The sequence below is a fragment of the Garra rufa genome, chromosome 3 (assembly GCF_049309525.1).
Source record: "Garra rufa chromosome 3, GarRuf1.0, whole genome shotgun sequence".
Classification (NCBI taxonomy): Eukaryota; Metazoa; Chordata; class Actinopteri; order Cypriniformes; family Cyprinidae; genus Garra; species Garra rufa.
In genome coordinates this window covers 48,397,911-48,418,256 of record NC_133363.1, presented here as the reverse complement: position 1 = coordinate 48,418,256, position 20,346 = coordinate 48,397,911, and the positions used below count along the sequence as shown (strand labels likewise).

At 35.9% G+C, this 20,346-nt stretch overlaps 1 protein-coding gene across 1 annotated transcript; it reads left to right on the top strand.

The window, feature by feature from the left end:
* Positions 1-202: 202 nt before the first annotated feature.
* Positions 203-19,733, top strand: LOC141332502 (urea transporter 2). Its single transcript, XM_073837638.1, has 8 exons — positions 203-313; positions 2,141-2,330; positions 6,851-6,979; positions 7,089-7,281; positions 10,390-10,537; positions 19,200-19,331; positions 19,400-19,449; positions 19,556-19,733. Exons 1-8 carry the CDS (start codon positions 208-210, stop codon positions 19,730-19,732), a joined length of 1,125 nt encoding a protein of 374 aa, XP_073693739.1. The 5' UTR covers positions 203-207; the 3' UTR covers position 19,733.
* The last annotated feature ends 613 nt before the right edge of the window (positions 19,734-20,346 follow it).

The window sequence follows — 20,346 nt, the reverse complement described above, 5'->3', positions numbered from 1 at the left end:
GTGAGTTAAATAGTATATGATATTAACCTTCACATGTGAAGAGAGAACAACAGAAGTGAGAGAGTACAAAACTCAGGATGTCCGGAAGAAAAAGACTGGGGAAAAGGTGAGAAAAAGGGGGAGAGGTCAGTGTAAGAAAGCGGATGTCTGGATTAGTCAGAGTTCAGTCTGAAATTCTCTAGTGGCTGCATGGTTTCGATTGGCAACATGTGGATTTTGGAAAAAACCTCTGAAAACGGCCTAAAACAGCGTGTCGTCAGTGCCCTGCTGTACTGCACAGGAGAAATGCAACAATTACATACTCACATGCAGGGTAAGAGACCACTACACTACAGTACAGAACATTCAGGTCATACTTATAAAATGTACTAGTACTTGAAGTCAGAAATTTAAGAGTAAGTGCTAAACTGTCAATTCTTCATATTTGCACACATTGTATTTGTACTGATAAGATATGATTTAAGTGCATTATGTGTGTTAGTTAAAAAGGGCTATCGCTTTTTCTTGAATATGTGTATTATATCCTATTGTAACACATGAAAAGTATTGATTCATGAATCAGAGGGATTTGCGACCGCATGGACATCTCTAATGCACAGCTATATTAAAGACAAAGCTCAATCAAAAATGTGACCCTGGACCACAAAACCACTCACAAGTGTCAATTTGTTGAAAACGAGATGTATACATTATCTGAAAGTTGATTAAAAAGCTTTCCACCGATGTATGGTTTGTTAGGATAGGACATATTTGGTTGAGATACAACTATTTGAAAATCTGGATTCTGAGGTTGCAAAAACAAAAATCTAAATATTGAGAAAATTGGCTTTAAAATTGTCAAAGTTCTCAAAAATTAATTTTCGATATATTTACAATAGAAAATTTAACAAAATATCTTCGTTGAACATGATTTTTTACCTAATTTCCTAATGATTTTTGGCATAAAATAATAATTTATCAGTTTGACCCATACAATGTATTTTTGTGCTACTTATGACTAATTTTGTGGTCCAGGGACACAAATACAAATTTTGTCATCATGTAAACACCCAAAATGAAAGTTAATGGTGATCACGGTTGTCGAGTGAAATTTAAAGGCAAAAATGTTAGACAAAAAGTTTCACATAAGGCTATCATATGAGCTCAGAACAAGTGGAATATAGTATGAATTCTATGATATTATAAGGCTTTAATGATGCATCAATATCTGCTATTACCATATTCTGCTAACCATCTTTTGTTTTCTGCAGAAAAAAGAAAAGTATATGTGACCCTGGACCACAAAACCAGTCATAAGAGTAAATGTTTTGAAATTGAGATTTATACAGCATATGAAAGTAGAAAATAAGTCAAGTCAAGTCTAGCTTTATTGTCATTCCGCTACATGTGTGGACATACAGTGAAACGAAATGTCGTGTCTCGCAGGACCACGGTGCTACATAAATAAACAAATATAAACATACAACACTAGAAGAGCAATTTTTTAAACCTATATATAGCTTACTGAAGCTGTAATCGAACTGTACATATACTATAAATAGTTAACTATACACAAGACAAGACTATACAAGTACTTTACATAATACTACACAATATTGTGCAAGATATTGTGCAAAAGAGGTATTAAAAGCAAGTAGTGCATTATGACTGGTGGTGCATTCACAGTAAACATTTGTTAAAATAAGCTTGAGGGAAAATAATGATATAAGCTTTCCATTGATGTATGGTTTAGGATAGGACAATATTTGGCTGAGATAAAACTATGTGAAAATCTGGAATCTGAGCTTGCAAATAAATCAGACTTGAATAAATCACCTTTGAAGTTGTTCAATTCGTATTACTAAGCAAAAATTAAGTTTTGATCTTTTTACGGTAGGAAATTTACAAAATATCTTCTTGGAACATGATCTGTACTTTATATTCTAATGATTTTTGGCATGAAAGAAAAACCTATCTTGACCCTCACAATGTATTTTTAGCTATTGCCACAAATATACCCATGCTACTTAAGACTTTAAGGTTTTGTGGTTCAGGGTCACATACAGGTTTTTAAAACAACAATAAATGACAACATCATTTTCATTTTTGGTGAATTGTCTATATATCTCTCTTCATCTCTTTCCCTATGATTCTCTCCCAGATAAATTCTTCCCACTGCAGCTGGCTGAGTGCTGTTTGCGTGGGATCTCACGTGTGATTCTACTAAACAACCCCCTGAGTGGAGCTCTGATTTTGGCAGCACTGCTGCTAGAGAGCCCCTGGCAGGCTCTGCTGGGAATGCTTGGCCTTTTGGCCTCCACCTTCACAGCTGTAATCCTGGGGCAGGACTGGTGAGGAATTACACCCCCACACATGCACAAAAGTATATGCATAGACCAAAACATGCACAAATAAAAGCATACTTTGCCATCCAATTATGAAAAAACATGCTTATAGCAAAAACAATCATCCATCTATCTGTCTATCTATCTATCAAACCCTGCTCTAGAGCTTCAAACAAAAACAAGTTTGTCATTTGTTGACAGACTCACTTAGACTACAAATTGCTTATACTCACTGACCCCTTGTTAGCTGAAAGTAAATCACTGCAAACAAAAAAAACATCTATTATGTATATTATGTACAACGGAATGCGCAAAACACAAGTAATTACCAGATTAAACAGGTCCAAACCTACAAAAACAAACCCTGGAGGCACAAACTGCTTCGGTCTAGACAAACAATAGTGTGGTAACAGTCTGTTGTCAACTGATGAGATGATTGTAACAAAGAAGACATAGCAAACCAAAAACAAATATAATACAGCTCTAAAGCAATACAAATCCTATGTTCAAACTGTTTTCTTCTCAAAATCTCTTCAGAATACAAAGTTAATTCATGTAATTGAATGTTATTGATTCGTGAAACATAACTGGCTCATAAAATCTATTTTCTTAGATCAATCTGTTTGTTCATGATAAACATACAAAAAAAGGACAATAAAAGTTATTTGTGCGGGATTCGGATTGAATTGGTACCACTGTTTGTTCTTGATAAACAAAAAGTACTGGCTCATTAGAATAATTTGTTAGGTAATCAGAGTAAATGAACATGCTGTATCTTATTGATTTACTAGATAGAACCACCTCATAAGAGTAATTCGTCCTAGAATCAGAATTGCTTTGTTACTGATAAAAAGAACCACCTCATAAGAGTCATTCATTTAAGAATCAGAGTACATTGCCACACTGTATATTGTTGATTATCTACCTTATATTTCCCGTAAGAGCGGCCATGGCCATTTGTAAATTTTATGGGCCTGGCTTGGCTTCCAGTATCATCTGTGACCAGCTATTTTTAGCTGTAAAAAACAGCTCTTTTTGCTACTAGATATTGCAAACTGGTGTATCTTACCCTGTTATTTTAATGTATATCTTAATTATGGTTTGTAATGCAAACAGTACTGTTTACCTCACTGTTTACTGTTATTCTTCTTGTTATTTCCCTATACCGGCTAATGAATCAGAAGTCTTGCCAAGTCATAAAGTTACTTCCACGTTGAAGAATAAGGTGGATAACCAGCTAATAGGGCTTGAAGAGTCTTTCATGTGGGAATCAGATTTTATTGATAGTGCAGTTTGCTATTAACAAACTAAAAAGAACCAGTTTGAGAGCAATTTTTTTTCCAGAATTAGACTACAATGGTCATGCAAAAATCTTCATTTGTTCTTCAATTAAAGTCCAATTAAAGTATATTAAATATGTGTTTTGAGTTTGTCACACCACAGAAAAATGTGTTATTAACCACCCAGCCAAATGTGATTGCTATTAATCAGTAATCAAACAAATTACTGTTTTCTGGCGTTAACGTTACTGACAATAAAAATGTGGCGTTACTATAATTTGCGTTGAGTTCTTCTTCTGAGGTACATTCTAGCTTATTCCTCTCAGCACGTTTTCTTCCTGAAATGAAAAGTAGCCAAGATGAATTTCCATTTTTTTTTGGAGGTGATGTGGGCATTTACCTGCTTGTTCGTGTGTCTCATGTGGATGTTTAAAATTTGAACAATTTTGACAATGCAGTATAACATTGCTACAATTTCATGCAGCCGATGCTCAACATATAGACTTCTAGCCAAAGGCTAATTTGCAGCCCCAGTCCCTGGTTAGGTTTTTTTTTTTTTTTTTTTTAAAGTATATATATAATACAAAACCAAATGAAATAAAGTAGAATAAACAGCTGAGACTATGTACAACCATCAGTGTTCACATATCTGCTTTTGTTTGAACCACTTTTTCAGTTTTGTTTGAAAAATATTCAACTCTGTTTGCATTTTCAATTCAGCTGACAAGCTGTTCCATAGCAATGTACCTTGAACTGAAAATGTAGATTGTGCAAATTTAGTTTTTCTCCGTGGTGCTATACAGTTCTGTGTAGTTGCACCTCTTGTAGTGATCCCCTTACTACTCTGTTTTGATATTAATTTGCATATAACTTTTGGAGCAAGATTATTTAAACATTTAAAAAACATTTTAATAAGAGATGAATTTATAACATTTTCAAAACTAAGCAAACTATATTTTTGTAAAAATGTTACAGTGATGCCATCTGGTTGGTTTCTTATCCAAAACTTTTAGTGTTTGTTTATATAAGGATCTAACAGGTTTAATAGTCAGTTGAGAAACCTGACTCCAGACAGTCACACAGTAAGTTAAGTGTGAAAAAAATCATTGCATGCATGTATAACTTGGCTGCTTTTGTAACAGAGGCCAGCTAGTAGGTGCTGTGCAGGTAAACCTCACTCCCCGATCTCAAGAGACGCACTAGCGACAGACGCTAGAGGTTGCAGCCTTTAGCCTCCTTGTTAGTGCGTCCGCCTCCCGTGCCGGAGACATTCGAGACCCGCTCGGAGCGGGTGCGGTAGGACCCGGGTGTGAGGGGTTACACTTTCAAAGATATATATGGTCTAATCATGTAAAAACAATTCAGATTTGTTCTACACAGCTTCTTAATATACATATCAAATTTCAAATGAGAATCTAAAATAACACCTAAATATGTAAAATTATTAACTGTTTCAATTTCCTTTTGATTGATCTTAATTAAAAATTTCCTTCTTTCTAATTGAAAAACACATTGAGACAATTCAGGGTCAAACAACTGTTCTGTAACCACTGTGACACACCAATCATTTCATTTGTTAATATTTCTGCAGCTAAACTTGGAGTCTTTGCAGATACATAAATGACTGTGTCATCTGCATATAACTGACATTTTGTTTGCTTACAACAGTTTGGAAAATCATTAACATATAAGGAAAACAACAATGGGCCCAAAATTGACCCTTGAGGGAGACCCATCTTATTATTTCGTAAAGCTGATCTTGAATTATTAATTTTAACACACTGATCTCGGGATTCTAAATATGATCTAAACCAATTCATTGCCTGCTGGGAAAAGTTGAATAAATTTAATTTGTGTAGGAGAATTTCATGATTCACAGTATCAAATGCCTTTTTGAGATCTAAAAACACTGCACCTACTACATTACCTTTATCTAAAGATTCCTTAATACATTCTGTGAGATAGCAGTTTGCCATTTCTGTTGAATACTTAGGCCTAAAACCAAACTGTTTAGAATAAAGTAAATCATGTTTTTCTAAATAATTGATAAGTTGTTCAGCTACCAATTTTTCCAGAATTTTTTAAATTGCAGGAAGAACAGAAATTGGTCTATAATTCTGAACCTCATCAGCTGATCCTGCTTTGAAAATTGGAGTTACAATACTAGTTACTAGTTTAAATTTGATAAATTTATCAGATTTACCAAGGGCTTTAGCAAACAAGCACTATATGTTTTTACAAATGCAGTATCCATTCCAAATATATCTTTAGCCCTTGAGTTATTCAGTTGATTAATAGCGGCTTGGGCTCCATGATAAAATATATATTTTCCTCCACGTGCGAGCTACTGAAATGAGCCGCTCTGTGAAACAGCCAATCAGAGCAGAGCTCATCATTATTATGAACCTATCATGAACCTTCCAAATAATAACAGACCATTTCATTCTAGGGACAAATCCTAGGGTTGTAAATGGACCTGTAAAACCGTTTCTGGAGAATTTTTGCCCTTTCCTATATGCCATATACCTTCATATAGCTATTCAGTTGATTAATAGCGGCTTGGGCTCCATGATAAAATATATATTTTCCTCCATGTGCGAGCTACTGAAATGAGCCGCTCTGTGAAACAGCCAATCAGGGCAGAGCTCATCATTATTATGAACCTATCATGAACCTTCCAAATAATAACAGACCATTTCATTCTAGGGACAAATCGTAGGGTTGTAAATGGACCTGTAAAACCGTTTCTGGAGAATTTTTGCCCTTTCCTATATGCCATATACCTTCTATGTAGATATCAGAGTTCAAATATTGTATCAATGCATTCTATGGCACCTTTAACATATTTAATATTGGGGGCATCCAAGTTATTTGACATATTTGAAAAAAGAAATTAAACACATTAGTTACTTTACCTGGTAATTAGTTACTTTTATAATTATGTAACTCAGTTACTATTTGTAAGAAGTAACTAGTAACTATAACTACTTTTTAAAGTAACATGCTCAGCACTGGTGTTTAGAGACAATTCTCTGAATTCTCATACAGATACACACACACACACAAAGAAAACATTGACATGCACACAGAAAACACAGCTGTATTGGCATCTAAGGCTGTATCTAAGAATTCCCCTGGTGTGTTGAAAAACACAATTTATCTAAGCACATGTCAGACATAGCTAGAAGAGAAGCACATGCTGATTCCAATCTCACATGTGATCCTAACCTGCATGTGTGTCTGCAGTGATGAGATATCCACTGGCCTTTATGGATTTAATGGAATGCTGGTGGCTTTGCTGATGGGAGTGTTCAGCTCTGCTGGAGATTGGTACTGGTGGCTTCTGCTGCCTGCGTGTCTCGGAGGAGTTGCAACGTAGGATACAAGCCAATTTACATAATTCTGTCCTCTGCTGTCACATATGCAAGCACAAATATTTGCTGACCATTCCAAACCCAGACAACTCTTTTTTCTCCTGTCGCAGGACTTTTCTTTCCAGCAGTTTGGCTCCGGTTCTGGGTCACTGGGATTTACCAGTGAGCGTCTTCCCATTTAACACTGTCATCGTGCTGTATCTGGCCTGTACTGGCACTTCTAACCCCTATTTTCCAAACTATCCAGCTGAGCCACCAGGGGCACCAGAGAGCACCAACCACACCCAACTCTCTGTTCCACAGGTGAGAAGATGAAACAGAATGGCAGCAACAAATGATAAAGATAAATGAGAACAAAAGGACTGAGTGATATAAAAAAGGCAACTCAAATTATTTGCCATTCATGCTCTTAAAAATATCTATCCTGTCATCTTATTGATTAGGTTTTATTGTTTTGTCCTTCTCGCTCTGCTTCTCATTCCCCATAGCTCTGTCTTTTTTATTTGTCATCTTCCTGTTTTGCCTCTTTAACCTTCTTTATCTGCACTCACAGTCGTCTATTATTTTCTCCATCCATCTTCATCATCCTTCCATTTTGCATCTCTCCTGAGATGTGTGTGTTTGTTTTGATGTTTTATGTCATGATGATGATCATATTTATTGCATTACTCTGGTCTGATGACATTAGGATACATCGGGCTGATCCGCTTTCTTTTACACAGTATAAGAACCGACTATTATGGGCTGTTTATAGCCTACACTTTTATGCACAAAATAGTATCTGTGCTTTTACCACGTCTCCATGGAGACAGCTTGATCTGGTAATGACCGCTGCACAGGGCTGAAAGAGATAATGGACAAGAATTTTTATATATTTATATTGTATCTGTTTTTATCTCTTACTACCATGAATATTCATGTGAAAGCAGCAGAGTGAAAAGACCTTTAAAATTGGCTTTTAAAATTAGATCATATAATATCTAGCTTGAGTCAGCAAATGATTCATGCACAACATTGTGACAGGAATAATATCGGTATACTATTGGTATAAATGTATGAGATATAAATGTATGAGATACACTACCAGTCAAAAGTTTGGACACACTTCCCCATTCTCTTTGATGGAGAAGTGTGTCCAAACTTTTGACTGGTAGTGTATGTTATGTTACAAGTTGACAAAACACAGCTTTTAACATAAATTAAATAATTAAAAACGGCTATAACAATAGATGTCATTCAATAGGAAATACATAAGATCAGAAAAGAAAAATATTTTATAGGGTCTTTAAAATAAACAAATTCACATAGAAAAAAGATACTCAAATATGTAGTAGAAAACCCATGAAAGATTTATGTTATTTAAACGTGAAATGGTTAAGCTTTGAGAGCTACTGCTGCTGCTATTTTTACCACAACACAGTTCAGAATACACAACTCTGAAAATAAATGCTGATACAATGACCACAGCTACTGAAAGAGCTTACAGATGACAAGTTGGCTTAAACCAAATGTCGTACCATTGATTTTCCCCACAAGAAGTCTAAATGTCCACAGATACTCTGAGAACTCCTTTGGCTGCAGCGTCATGACAAGTGTTTACAAACTGCTAGGATTGCATCTAGCGTTTATTGTCTCTGCCAGTTTCTGTAACCTCTTTCAGTAGCTGTTGTCTACCAAAAGCCTGAAAAGGCAACAGGGCTGAAGTGGAGAGAACTAAGACGCAGGTCTTTAGGAAATTTATTCGTCCACAGTCATATTCCCATTCTTTGCTCCTCTTCTTATCTCTATGAAAAGCAGTGAAGACTTAAATCTCTTCACTTGTTGCCCTTTAACTAAAATTACAACCAAAAAGCCGCACAATATGGCATTGTATCAGTATTTTATTTTTACTTGTTGTGATTGAGTTGTGTTGTGGCAGTAGCTCACTGAGTGCAGCCATTTCACGTAACTGAAATAATGGCATTCCCAATAGTCCAAAATATGCATAAAATTATGGCGATTTTTTTAAAATAATGTAAGTCTTTCATGGGTTTTTTTCTACATATTTCAGTGAGACACCATTTACCATTTACACCATTACTCCACTTCCAAAATAAAAACTCCTGATAATTTACTCACCCTCATATCATCCAAAATGTTCATGTCTTTCTGTCTTCAGTCGCAAAGAAATAAAGTTTTTTAAGGAAAACATTTAATGGTACTCAACGGATTGAAGGTTAACAATGCATTTTCAGTGTAGTTTCAAAGAGCTCTACACGATCCCAGCCATGGAGTAAGGGTCTTATTTAGCAAAATGATTGGTTATTTTCTAAAAAATTTACAATTTATATACTTTTTAACCTTAAATGCTTATCTTGTCTAGCTTTGTGATGCGCATGCACACTCTGTGCACTCCAACGTAATACAATTAGGGTATGCTGAAAAACTCCCATCTCATTTTCTCCTCCAACTTCAAAATCATCTTACATTGCTACAGACGTAGAAGATGTTTACAAAGTGAATGCACAAAGGTCAAACACCATTTACAAATAAAGGTAAAACAGTCATGTAGGAATATTTTGAAGTTTGAGGAGAAAATGAGACAGGAGTTTTTCAGCATACTGTCTTGAACCGGAGTGTATAAAGTTTAAGTATATAAAGGTTTAAGTATATAAATATTAATTTATTAATCATTAATTAAAGAAAATTACTTTTATTTTATGGCTGGGATTGTTTAGAGCCCTTTAAAGCTGCATTGAACCTGCATTTTTAACCTTCCATCCGTTGAGCACCATTGAAGCCCACTATAGACGTTTTTCCTGAACGCGGAAGTAAGTCCGACTCTTAACTGAAAGAATGCTTTGCATTTCTGGTCTGCATTGTTTCTAGTCAAATTAGGGTATATTCCGAGCTAATAATCTAATGTTAAACCTATTAAAATGTTTTTAAATAGCACATGGCTCCAAAGCGCCATCACTTGGCAATGTCGCAATGACCATCAGTTGTCAATGCCTCACTTTAATGAGTGTAGATGACACGAAGCAGCTGATGTTAGCTACATTAAAAACAGATGGACGCTATTTGAATGGGTTCCTATGGAGACCGGAACAGAAAAGCATTCAATCAGTCGTAGAATTCGTAATGGCGGCGTTCATCGTTTACACAGGAAAAAGGTCTATACAGAGAAAAATCTTGGAATGTTTTCTTCAAAACTCTTTGCGACTGAAGAAAGAAAGACATGACTATCTTGGATATATGGGGGTGAGTAAATTATCAGGAAATTTTTATTCTGGAAGTGGAGTAATCCTTTAATACCCTTTAACTAAAATATTACCATTTGTAAATATGGCTGGTGTTACTACACTCAGAGAAGGCATTAGTAATGTAATGTATATAGGACTCATCTGCAGGTGTGTTTGCTGTTCCCATCAGCTCCTGCGGGGGGTGGTGTTAGGCGTAGGGCAGATCTTTGCATGTGGGACTCTATGCCCGTCTCTGCTCATCCTGGCTGCTGTTTTCCTCTTCTCACCCATTCTGGCCATCTACGCCCTCCTGGGGTCTGGCATTAGCACTATGGCAGGTAAGGAAATATCAACAGAACAGAACAGACTAATGAGACTGCATGCTGGTTTGAAAGGATATTGGATAGAGATACATGCCTAAACAGAACGAATCAAACATTTGTGGGTAAATCTTGTTTATTGGGTTTGTGCTGAGTATTCTGGCTGTGTATCTGTGATTTACTCAGCTAAAGCAGGCTGCAAACAGATTTCTTCGAACGCCCACTTCACAGAAGAAGATGATTTGCGCCTGCCGCTTGATAATTAGCCAGTTTTACTGTTGCGTTTGGCACCTCAAGACCATGAAAGGTGTTTTTACCCTTTCACTCATTCTCTCTCTCATATACACAGACACAGTCCTTCTTTCTGTTTTATATGTTTTATACACAGCCTTACGGAGACATGAGTCATCGCAGACACAAAGGCACTACAGAGGTTGGGTAGACTGTGTATTGTGTGTGTGTGTGTGTGTGTGTGTGTATGAGGAGTAGGTAGGAGAGACTGATGTAAGATACCTCGTCCCCGGCACAACACCCACACACACACACACACAATACACACTGTTTCATTTCATCCCCTGCAGTGTGATTCACAATCACAAACTTCAAAGCTGTCATGTAATATTCCATAAAAGAGCAGCAAAGAAGCTTATCAGGGACTCTGCAGTATATCTGTGTGTGTGAGACAACTGTCTGTTATTCCCCATAGTAGTGAGGGGGTTGATTTTTTAAAGGAAAACTCTCTTTTTCTGGCTCTCTTACCCTGTCCGAGTGTCAGCAGAACATTTAAATTTAATTTGGAAAAGGTTCAGATTGCTAGAGGGTTTGAACTGTAGAAGACAGATGGAGAGAAGGAGAGAAAGCAGTGCAGGATTATGGATGAGGCCAATGGGGCCAGTGCTTCAGACTGCATGGGTCCTCTAAAATCTCAGGCCCACGTTCTGAGACTGATAAAGGCAGCTGAACAGTGCCCTCGGCACATACACTGCTGTTCAAAAGTCTGGGGTTGGTAGCTGTTTTTTTTTATACTTTATACTTTAATTCAGCAAAGATGCTTTAAATTGGTCTAGTTCAAACAAATAGACAGAAAAAACGTTCTGTTTATCACTGTTTCCAAATATATTAAAGGGATAGTTCGCCCAAAAATGAAAATTCTGTCATTAACTACTTATGTTGTTCCAAACCCGTAAGACATTTGTTCATCTTTGGAACACAAATTAAGAAATTGTTGATGAAATCCAAGCGCTTTCTGACCCTGCAAAGACAGCAATGCAATTGACATGTTCAAGGCCCAGAAAGGTAGTAAGGACATCATTAAAATAGTCCTTGTGACATCAGTGGTTTAACCTTAATTTTATAAAGCTACGAGAAGACTTTTTGTGTGCAAAGAAAACAAAAATAATGACTTTATTAAACAATTTCAATGCATGGGGTTAGACATGTGCCAACAAGCCTGGCGGGAACCATGTTCCCACCGTGAATGTAAGTCTTCCAAAGAGCTGGTATCAGAAGACTGTCCCTCACACACACACACATCCTCACCATCTAATCAATACCACTCTTATCCCTCCACTCATCTTACCGTCCCATCCTCCTCTGTTTTATTGATTAATGGTTCACTCTTGTCTCCCTGGTGTAGAATTTCTCTCTTACTGCAGTATGAAATTACATCTGTATTTTACAAGAGAAAAGCCTACAGAGAACTAGACTCTCTTTACAAGATTGCACTTTCAGAGTTCTTCACAATCGAAAACAAGATAATTGTACAGGTGCTGTGTTTGCTGGTCTAATATTCTAAATCATGTTGAACATGTTGATTGTCAACCTAATGAGCTAAAACCAGAATTTGTCTCTAAATAAAGCTTATAGCCTAAGGGACATCAGATGCAAAATTCTTTATGAACTTTTATATAGTGTGTTTGCATATAAACGTGCCTAAGCAGTGTGTGGACACAACCACCAAACAAAAACATTTGCTCCTTCTTTGTCTCAATTATCAAGCTGTTTTGAATTTATGAGCAGTGTGTTGTCATACTTCTTAGGCTCCACCCACAACCGCTGATGGACTGTCCCGTATTAGCATATTACCACCCTCAAACAGTTGTATGTCGTCCGCCATTTTCTCCACGGTCGAGCAGCTGTGTCAACAATGTCTCGAGAAATGCTGATGTTTTGTAGTTCGATGTAAAAGTGAAAATAAGAGTCCTCATTTTCTCCCAACATCATCATCATTTAAATAGACATGCACCGAAACGACTCGTCCTGAGCTGTTTTTGACTATAGGTAAAAATGGTGTTGTTTTACATGACCACTTAGGAATTTTAACAATAGTATGTTGCAGACATTTAATGAAGACCCTAAAAAATCATACCAAATTGTGGAAAATGGGCATCTGATGTCCCCTTAATGTATATTTACACACCGTTAAGGTCAAACATTTACATACACCTTGCAGAATCTGCAAAATGTTAATTATTTTAACAAAATAGGAGGGAGCATGCAAAAAAAAAATGTTGTTTTTTATTTAGTACTGACCTGAAAAAAAAAATTCACATAAAAGACGTTTACATATAGTCCACAAGAGAAAATAAGAGCTGAATTTATAAAAATGACACCGTTCAAAATTTTACATATGCTTGAATCTCAATACTGTGCTGTTACCTGAATGATCCACAGCGTTTTTTTGTTTGTTTGTTTGTTTGTTTAATGATAGTTGTTCATGAGTCCCTTGTTTGTCCTGAACAGTTAAACTGCCCGCTGTTTTTCCGAAAAGTCCTTCAGGTCCCATAAATTCTTTGGTTTTACAGCATTTTTGTGTAATTGAAACCTTTCCAACAATGACTGTATGACTTCGAGATCCATCTTTTCATGCTGAGGACAACTGAGGGACTCATATGCAATATTACAGAGGGTTCAAACGCTCACTGATGCACCAGAAGCAAAAAACGATGCATTATAAGACGGGGGTGAAAACTTTTGAACTTTTCTTATTTTGCCTAAATATCATTTTTTTTTTCATTTAGTACTGCCCTTTAGAAGTTACAGAAGATACTTACATGTTTTCCAGAAGACAAAATAAGTTCAATTTACCCTGATCTTCCCAGATGCATTGTGTTTCCTTCTGAAGCAGCAGTGTGTGTTTGAACCTTCTGTAGTAGTTTCATATTTTTGTATTTAACTTAGTCTCTGAGTTGTCCGGTGTGAAAGATGGATCTCAAAATCCTACAGTCATACAATCCTACTATTCAAGGGACTCAAGAACAATTATCACTAAAACTGTATTAAGAATCAAGTGTATGCAAACTTTTAAACAGGGTAATTTTAATAAATCCAACTATTATTTTCTCTTGTGGACTATATGTAATTGTCTTTTATTCAGGTCAGTACTAAATAAAAAGTAACATGCATTTTGCATGATCCCTCCTATTTTGGTCAAATAATTTACATATAGCAGATTCTGCAAGGTGTAAACTTTTGACCTCAACTGTACATGTATTTATTATCTAGTAAGAAACATAAAAAAACATGTAATTATAAATTAAAGTCACATTGTCTGGGACAAGGCAAATCTGTTTACCTTGTTATACTCATATGAACAGGTGAACTTGTAAACCTTTGAAAATGGACTGAAATGTGAAAAGTAGTTTCCATATGACAAAGTTGGATAAGAGTAGAAATGGAATAATGAGCCCTGATTAATCATTCACAATTATACCAAGAACATTAAGTTCACTTCAAAGAATATGATGTTTATAAACATTGACAGCAGACTTTCAGCTGTTAGAGGAAAAAATGTGGTATCATTTATCATATGTCTTTTGTACCTTGCAGAAAAACATCTGATCTAAATCTAATCAACAACTAATTAACTCTACAATCAATTCTCAAGACCTTCGACACCAAACATATTAAGTGTAGTGGTTTCATTGTAGATAGAGTCTTAAGAAAGTGGACTAAAAGAGAAAGAACTAAAAGTGGTATATATGTTAGTTTGTCTAGAGATGTCACTAAATCGAAACTGAATAGGGACTCCTAATCCTGTCCCGCAGCATGAAGTGTGGTCCACTGATAATGAGGTCTGGTGTTTAGCAGACAGGCTGTTCATGCTGTCCTCTCTACATGACTCATAGTATAAACCCAGTGAAGTTAGCACGGGTTCACAACTGATGATCCCGCACACGCGGATGCACAAAGAGGGGCCCGTAACCATGGTGATAGTGAAACTAGGAGTATAATGAATCCATTCTGGGTCACAGATGTTGAATTTAGGTTATAGAATTGCATAGATAGCATATCAGTGTATTGTAAGCGTTATATAACCAGATCAGAGATGAGTTATGGAAACATCAGAAAAAAATCCTGCATGCTTTGTGATTCACAGCATTTGCATTGGAAATGAAGACCTGATACCCTGCTGCACTCAAGATTATGTGTCTGTGTGCTTGAGAAGGAATCTTTTAAATCTGTTCTATTGCAATGACACACTAAATCATGAAACGCCACAGCAGAAATAGAATTTTTCCACATAATACAATCTGTTTTTTAATTAGTATGTCGTCTACGGATGTTTACCAATTTGTAACAGCTTGAAGTCTGTATACCAGTCAACAAGCTCCTTGTGTGAAAATGTACAACCATGCAAACGGATTCATGTGACAAAAAAAAAAAAAACATTTGTTTATAAAAAGAAAACAAATATATGAGAGCAAAAGAGAGTGAACAGACGGTACAAGCCTCCTGGGTGACAGTGCTTTCCTGTTCAGACGGGAAAGAGAGTTCTGGGTGTGTCCTTCCTGCTGCTGCTGATGCTAGGTTTTCATCTCGGAGCTCTTTTATTGGCAGTCCTTTTATTGGGAGCCCTTCACTATAAAAGAATGAAACATAAAAGAGTCCCAAAAGTGCAGTCAGAAGAATGCACTCAAATGTTTCGCACTGAAGCTCATTTTCTCTTCGGCGTCCCTGTATACATAAGTTGACATTTTCCATGAACAGGGTATAAAATAGGAACTAAATTTTTTCTCTTTTTTTATATTACGCCATTTTTTAACAAAAAAACTCACAAGTTGGGGTACGATTCTTTCTAATTGTATTCTAATGTTTCTGAGAAGTCTCTTATGCTTAACAAGGCTGCATGTATTTGTGCAAAAATGTAGTAAAAACAGTAATATTGAGAAATATTACTACATTTAAATATTTAAATTTAAATAAAATTATTCTATTTGAATATACACTACCAGTCAAAAGCTTTTTTGGTTTTTTTTAAGAATTCTCTTCTGCTCACCAAGCCTGCACTTATTTGATTCAGCAAAAGTACAGCAAAAACAGTTAATTTTTAAAAATAGTTTTACTATTTAAAATAACTGTTTTCTATTTTTTTAATGTAATTAATTCCTGTGATGTATATGTCTTTTGATCAATTTAAAGCATCCTTGCTAAATAAAAGTATTAATTTCTTAAAATATATTCAAACAGAAAACATATATTTTAAATTATATATTTCACAATATCAATGATTTTGCTGTATTTTGAAAAGTAAATGTTGATTTCTTTAAAAAACATTAAAAATCTTACTGTTTAAACATTTTTGACTGGTAGTGTATTTTAAAATGTAATTTTTTCATGTGAAAAGCTGTATTTTCAGCAGCCATTATTCCATCTTCAGTGTCACAGTTTTGTTTTGCTAATCTGCCACTCAAGTAACATTTCTTATTTATATTATCAATGTTGAAAACAGTTGTGCTGCTTAATAGTTTTGTGGAAACATTGATAATATTTTTTTCCAGATTTTTTGATGAATAGTAAGTTCTATAAAGCTGTACCATAGTCAGGAAAAATGGTGAATGTGACATTTCACATGTCATCTGTGAGAGCAATAGCTCTTGAGAGCAATTCCATGTTCTGAAGACAGAGTAAATTGAGGGGAAGGTGAACACAGCGTTCTCTGAAGGTGAACTGTTCAATGACAGTGTTTTCGTTTTGATCTTCTGTCAGAGAGAATCAGGGGCGGAACTTGTTTGTTCAGTATGTGAACCCAGACAGAAAAACCATACCATAATGGGGAAAAAAACACCCTAAAAATGCTCATGACATGCTCAAATCTATTTTTCACAATAATATTGCTGAGAAATATAACATTACATTCCAAAGCCTTGACTTCTTTTTTTAGGCAAAGTAGTCATCAAATGTGAGCATCCGGCCATGCAAATATCCTATCAAATATCAGCTACCGTAAGAGGTGTGTTCTTGAGTTTTATCGAATAGATTCATGCTGAGAAAAAATGCAAAGAGAGAGAGAGAGAGAGAGAGAGAGAGAGAGAGAGAGAGAGAGAGAGAGAGAGAGAGAGAGAGAGAGAGAGAGAGAGAGAGAGAGGAAGAAGATGTGCTACAACAGAAGAAAGCTCTAGGGAATGGTGGGCGGTTAGTGAAGTCTGAAGGCTTGGGCAGGAACATGGGGGCAGCAACTATAGAGTAAAAACTATATTCTGTGATGAACATACATTGCCACCTTCAGTTCACAATCAGAACTGCAACCAACAACCCAAACCCACTTGAATACATTTGCGTACACCAGATAACCAAAAATTATATTGCAATTTACCCTAAAAATTTAAAACTGACCCATCAAGAAGATTAAGTATGTCATGTAAAACACATTCCTTTTTATGCAATCAAATGTAATACAGTTTAAACATTCATTGTAGGCATACAGTCTATACTATGCAGTATAAAGGTAACAGTATGCTAGTATTTAATTCTGAACACAACCATAGTAAAGAAATCAAAATACCTGGAGAAAGCCATCCGGTAACATTCCTATTTATGGTCTCAATGGCAGTTTCTCAGGCAGCACATGTAGAAATGGAGAACTCTGTTCCAGAGACAAACTAGTTTTAGCCAATCACCAGCAATGGATAGCATTTTACTTAAAAGTGTAGTAGGCCAGAGCTCTACCAACAGCAGCTAGCTGCTAAAGCTAACCAGACAAAGCTTAGTCCCCCTTCCTAAATGCCTTATCAGAAATTTAGTTACATCACAATAGCACATTCTAGCTAATCTACAAGAGCATTTGACATATTTAGATTAAGTTTGCATTACACTAATTAATAAGCCAAATTGTTAGCTTGCTAACTAAAGACTAGGTATACCAGAAAACGAACAAAGAAGTATGTCTAAAGGCTAACGTGGAAGTTAGCATCACTCTCATTTCCTCAACAAAAATCTAGTAGAATTTTTCTATTGGATTTAGGATAATTGCCGAAATTAAGCTTTGTGACCAACAGAAATGTATGATTCTTACATATTTTATGACGATAATCTTCCCAAATGAGCACAACTTTTTTTAATTTTGAAGCCTAAATACAATCACCACAGTCACATGACTTCAACATCACCACTATTAACTCGTTCGTCTATTTAAAAAAACATTTTCCTAAAAGTTTGAGTCAGAATAGAGTTTTTTCACAAAGCGTCATCAATCGGCCATATTGGCTGCACTGAACATAAACAATGCCACTGGTCTGAATGGAACTTGAAAATTTAGCTGATTATTGCTGCTGAAAATGGTCAGTTATTGTCATGTTTTGGGCTGTGCTAATTGGTCAGACTGGGAAAACATTTGGAGTACTGTAGACTGTCAAAAGTTATAACAAATTAAGGAGAAGAGTGCAAAAAACTGTCTGTGGAACAAACAGTTTGTGGTTGGCCAAACTAAACCAGGATTTCCAGGTCAAGAATCTTTACAGCATTCATGTTTTTCTTAATATTTCCAGTCAGGTAGGTGAAATATTAGGCTAATGTCCTAATTAATACTTCTCATACGTATCTTTGCCATCTATTAACTTTAGTTTGTCAAAACATTGCGCCCTTTCCTGCTTACTAAGTCCTTCTCTATTTGATTTAACAGCTTCCACACATTCATTTCTGTGGTTTAAACAGCATGAATGAGCAGAACAACATATTTAGTAGTTCATTAACCATTGCAATCCATGCTGTTGTTTTTATTTGAGTATCACCAATATGGCCATGTATCCGGGTAACTGACCCAATCGTGGCGTAAGTGCAAACCCTTTCCATTTTCCATTGGATTTTGGATAACTACAGAAAATAAGCTCTGAGACCAACAAAAGTTTAGGAATACAATAAAAATACAGTCAACTAAAAACAATCACTAGAAGTAAAAAGCTAAACATTAGCTATAAAGGAACTACACCACAGTCACATGAAGTAATATCACCACTATTTACTCTTTCAGTCTATTTAAATAACATTTTCCTAATACTTTGAGTAAGAACAGTTAGCACAAGTGCAGTTATGAACACAACAAGGCTGTAAAAACACTAGTGAGTTAATGAGTTTACCTGTTAAGTATGAACATGATTACATTTATTGTCCCAGACAACCTCTGTAGTCCCATTTAGCCATGTGTTAGCTTAGTTCAACAAAAATATGTCATTTCTGCTGCAGTCTATTGCAAATTCAGTCTAAATTTTTAGCATGCCGGTCTGTTGTTGTAGTAATATATTTCAGCCCCAAAATGGCATGCAAAACAAAACAAACCTGTCGAGGTGGGTGGTTCTTGGCAAGAATAAGTTGCAGTGTGGACCAGCCATTAGTCTATGACTAGCAAAACTTTGCCATGGGCAATAAGTGTATGGACTCATGTTTTCACTGTTGCCTTCTGCAGGTCTGTCTATGTCAGTCCAGCACGAATTTCTGTACTCTGGCCTCTCAGGGTTTAATGGTGCTCTGGGTTGCATGGGTGTGGGAGTGTTCTACATAATTAGTTGGAGAACACATCTCTTATCTATTGCAAATGGTGAGTAATGCACATTCTTTGTAGTATTTTACTTTTTTTAACAACTAAATTATTTATTCTGTCTGCAGCCTTACTTTCGGCTTACACAGACATCGCCTTGAGCAACCTGCTGGGAGTTGTGAGTAGACACACACACACAAATATGCACACTCTGTCCAGCACACCCTCTGGGTTTCATCTCTGTATTCAGCCAGTTTTTGTTTGTTTCCCTCTCTCCTGTGCAGGTGGGTCTCCCAGCATGTAGCTGGGCTGCAACTGTGACAGTCACTCTGGTGCTGTTGCTGACAGGGAAAAACCTCGAAGAATACAGAATCCCTACTGGAAAAGTAACCTCGCCAGAACAGGGCTTACGCTCACATAAGCAATGGTCTGCAGCCAATACAAACGCAACTGATGTATAGTGTTTACATTTTATGGATAATATATAAATATAAAATTAATAAAAAATGAATTATATGTTGTGTATAATGGTTTCTACAAAAAGAGTAAGCAGAATGTTTTCAACATTGATAATAAAAAAATGTTTCTTAAGCACCAAATCAGCATCTTACAATGATTTCTGAAGGACCATGTGACACTGAAGACTGCAGTAATACATTTTCAGCTGACATCAAAGGAATCATTTATATTTAAAAAAGTATATAAAAAAGAAAAATATTAATTGTATTCATATTTAAAGGGTTAGTTCAGACAAAAAATAAACGATGTCATTAATTACTCACCCTCATGTCGTTCCAAACCCGTAAAACCGTTCATCTTCAGAACACAAATGAAATCCGCTACTTTTCTTACTCTGCATAGAAAGGTAGTAAGGACATCGATAAAATAGTCCATGTGGCATTAATTTTACCTTAATTTTATGAAGCTATGAGAGTACTTTTTGCGCAAATAAAACTAAAATAACGACTTCAACTGTTTTTCTCTTCCTTGACAACGTCGTGTTACTCTCGTGAACGCGCGGCGCGTTTAAGTCTTGACACGGAAGTTACATTTTTTTGAATAAAGTTTTTTTTTT

Coding starts and splice junctions, on each gene's coding strand:
- LOC141332502 (XM_073837638.1), top strand. CDS start 208: ATGTGGATTTTGGAAAAAACCTCTGAAAACGGCCTAAAACAGCGTGTC. Junction 19,332..19,399: donor TCTCTTATCTATTGCAAATG/GTGAGTAATGCA, acceptor TTCTGTCTGCAG/CCTTACTTTCGGCTTACACA. Junction 19,450..19,555: donor TGAGCAACCTGCTGGGAGTT/GTGAGTAGACAC, acceptor TCTCCTGTGCAG/GTGGGTCTCCCAGCATGTAG.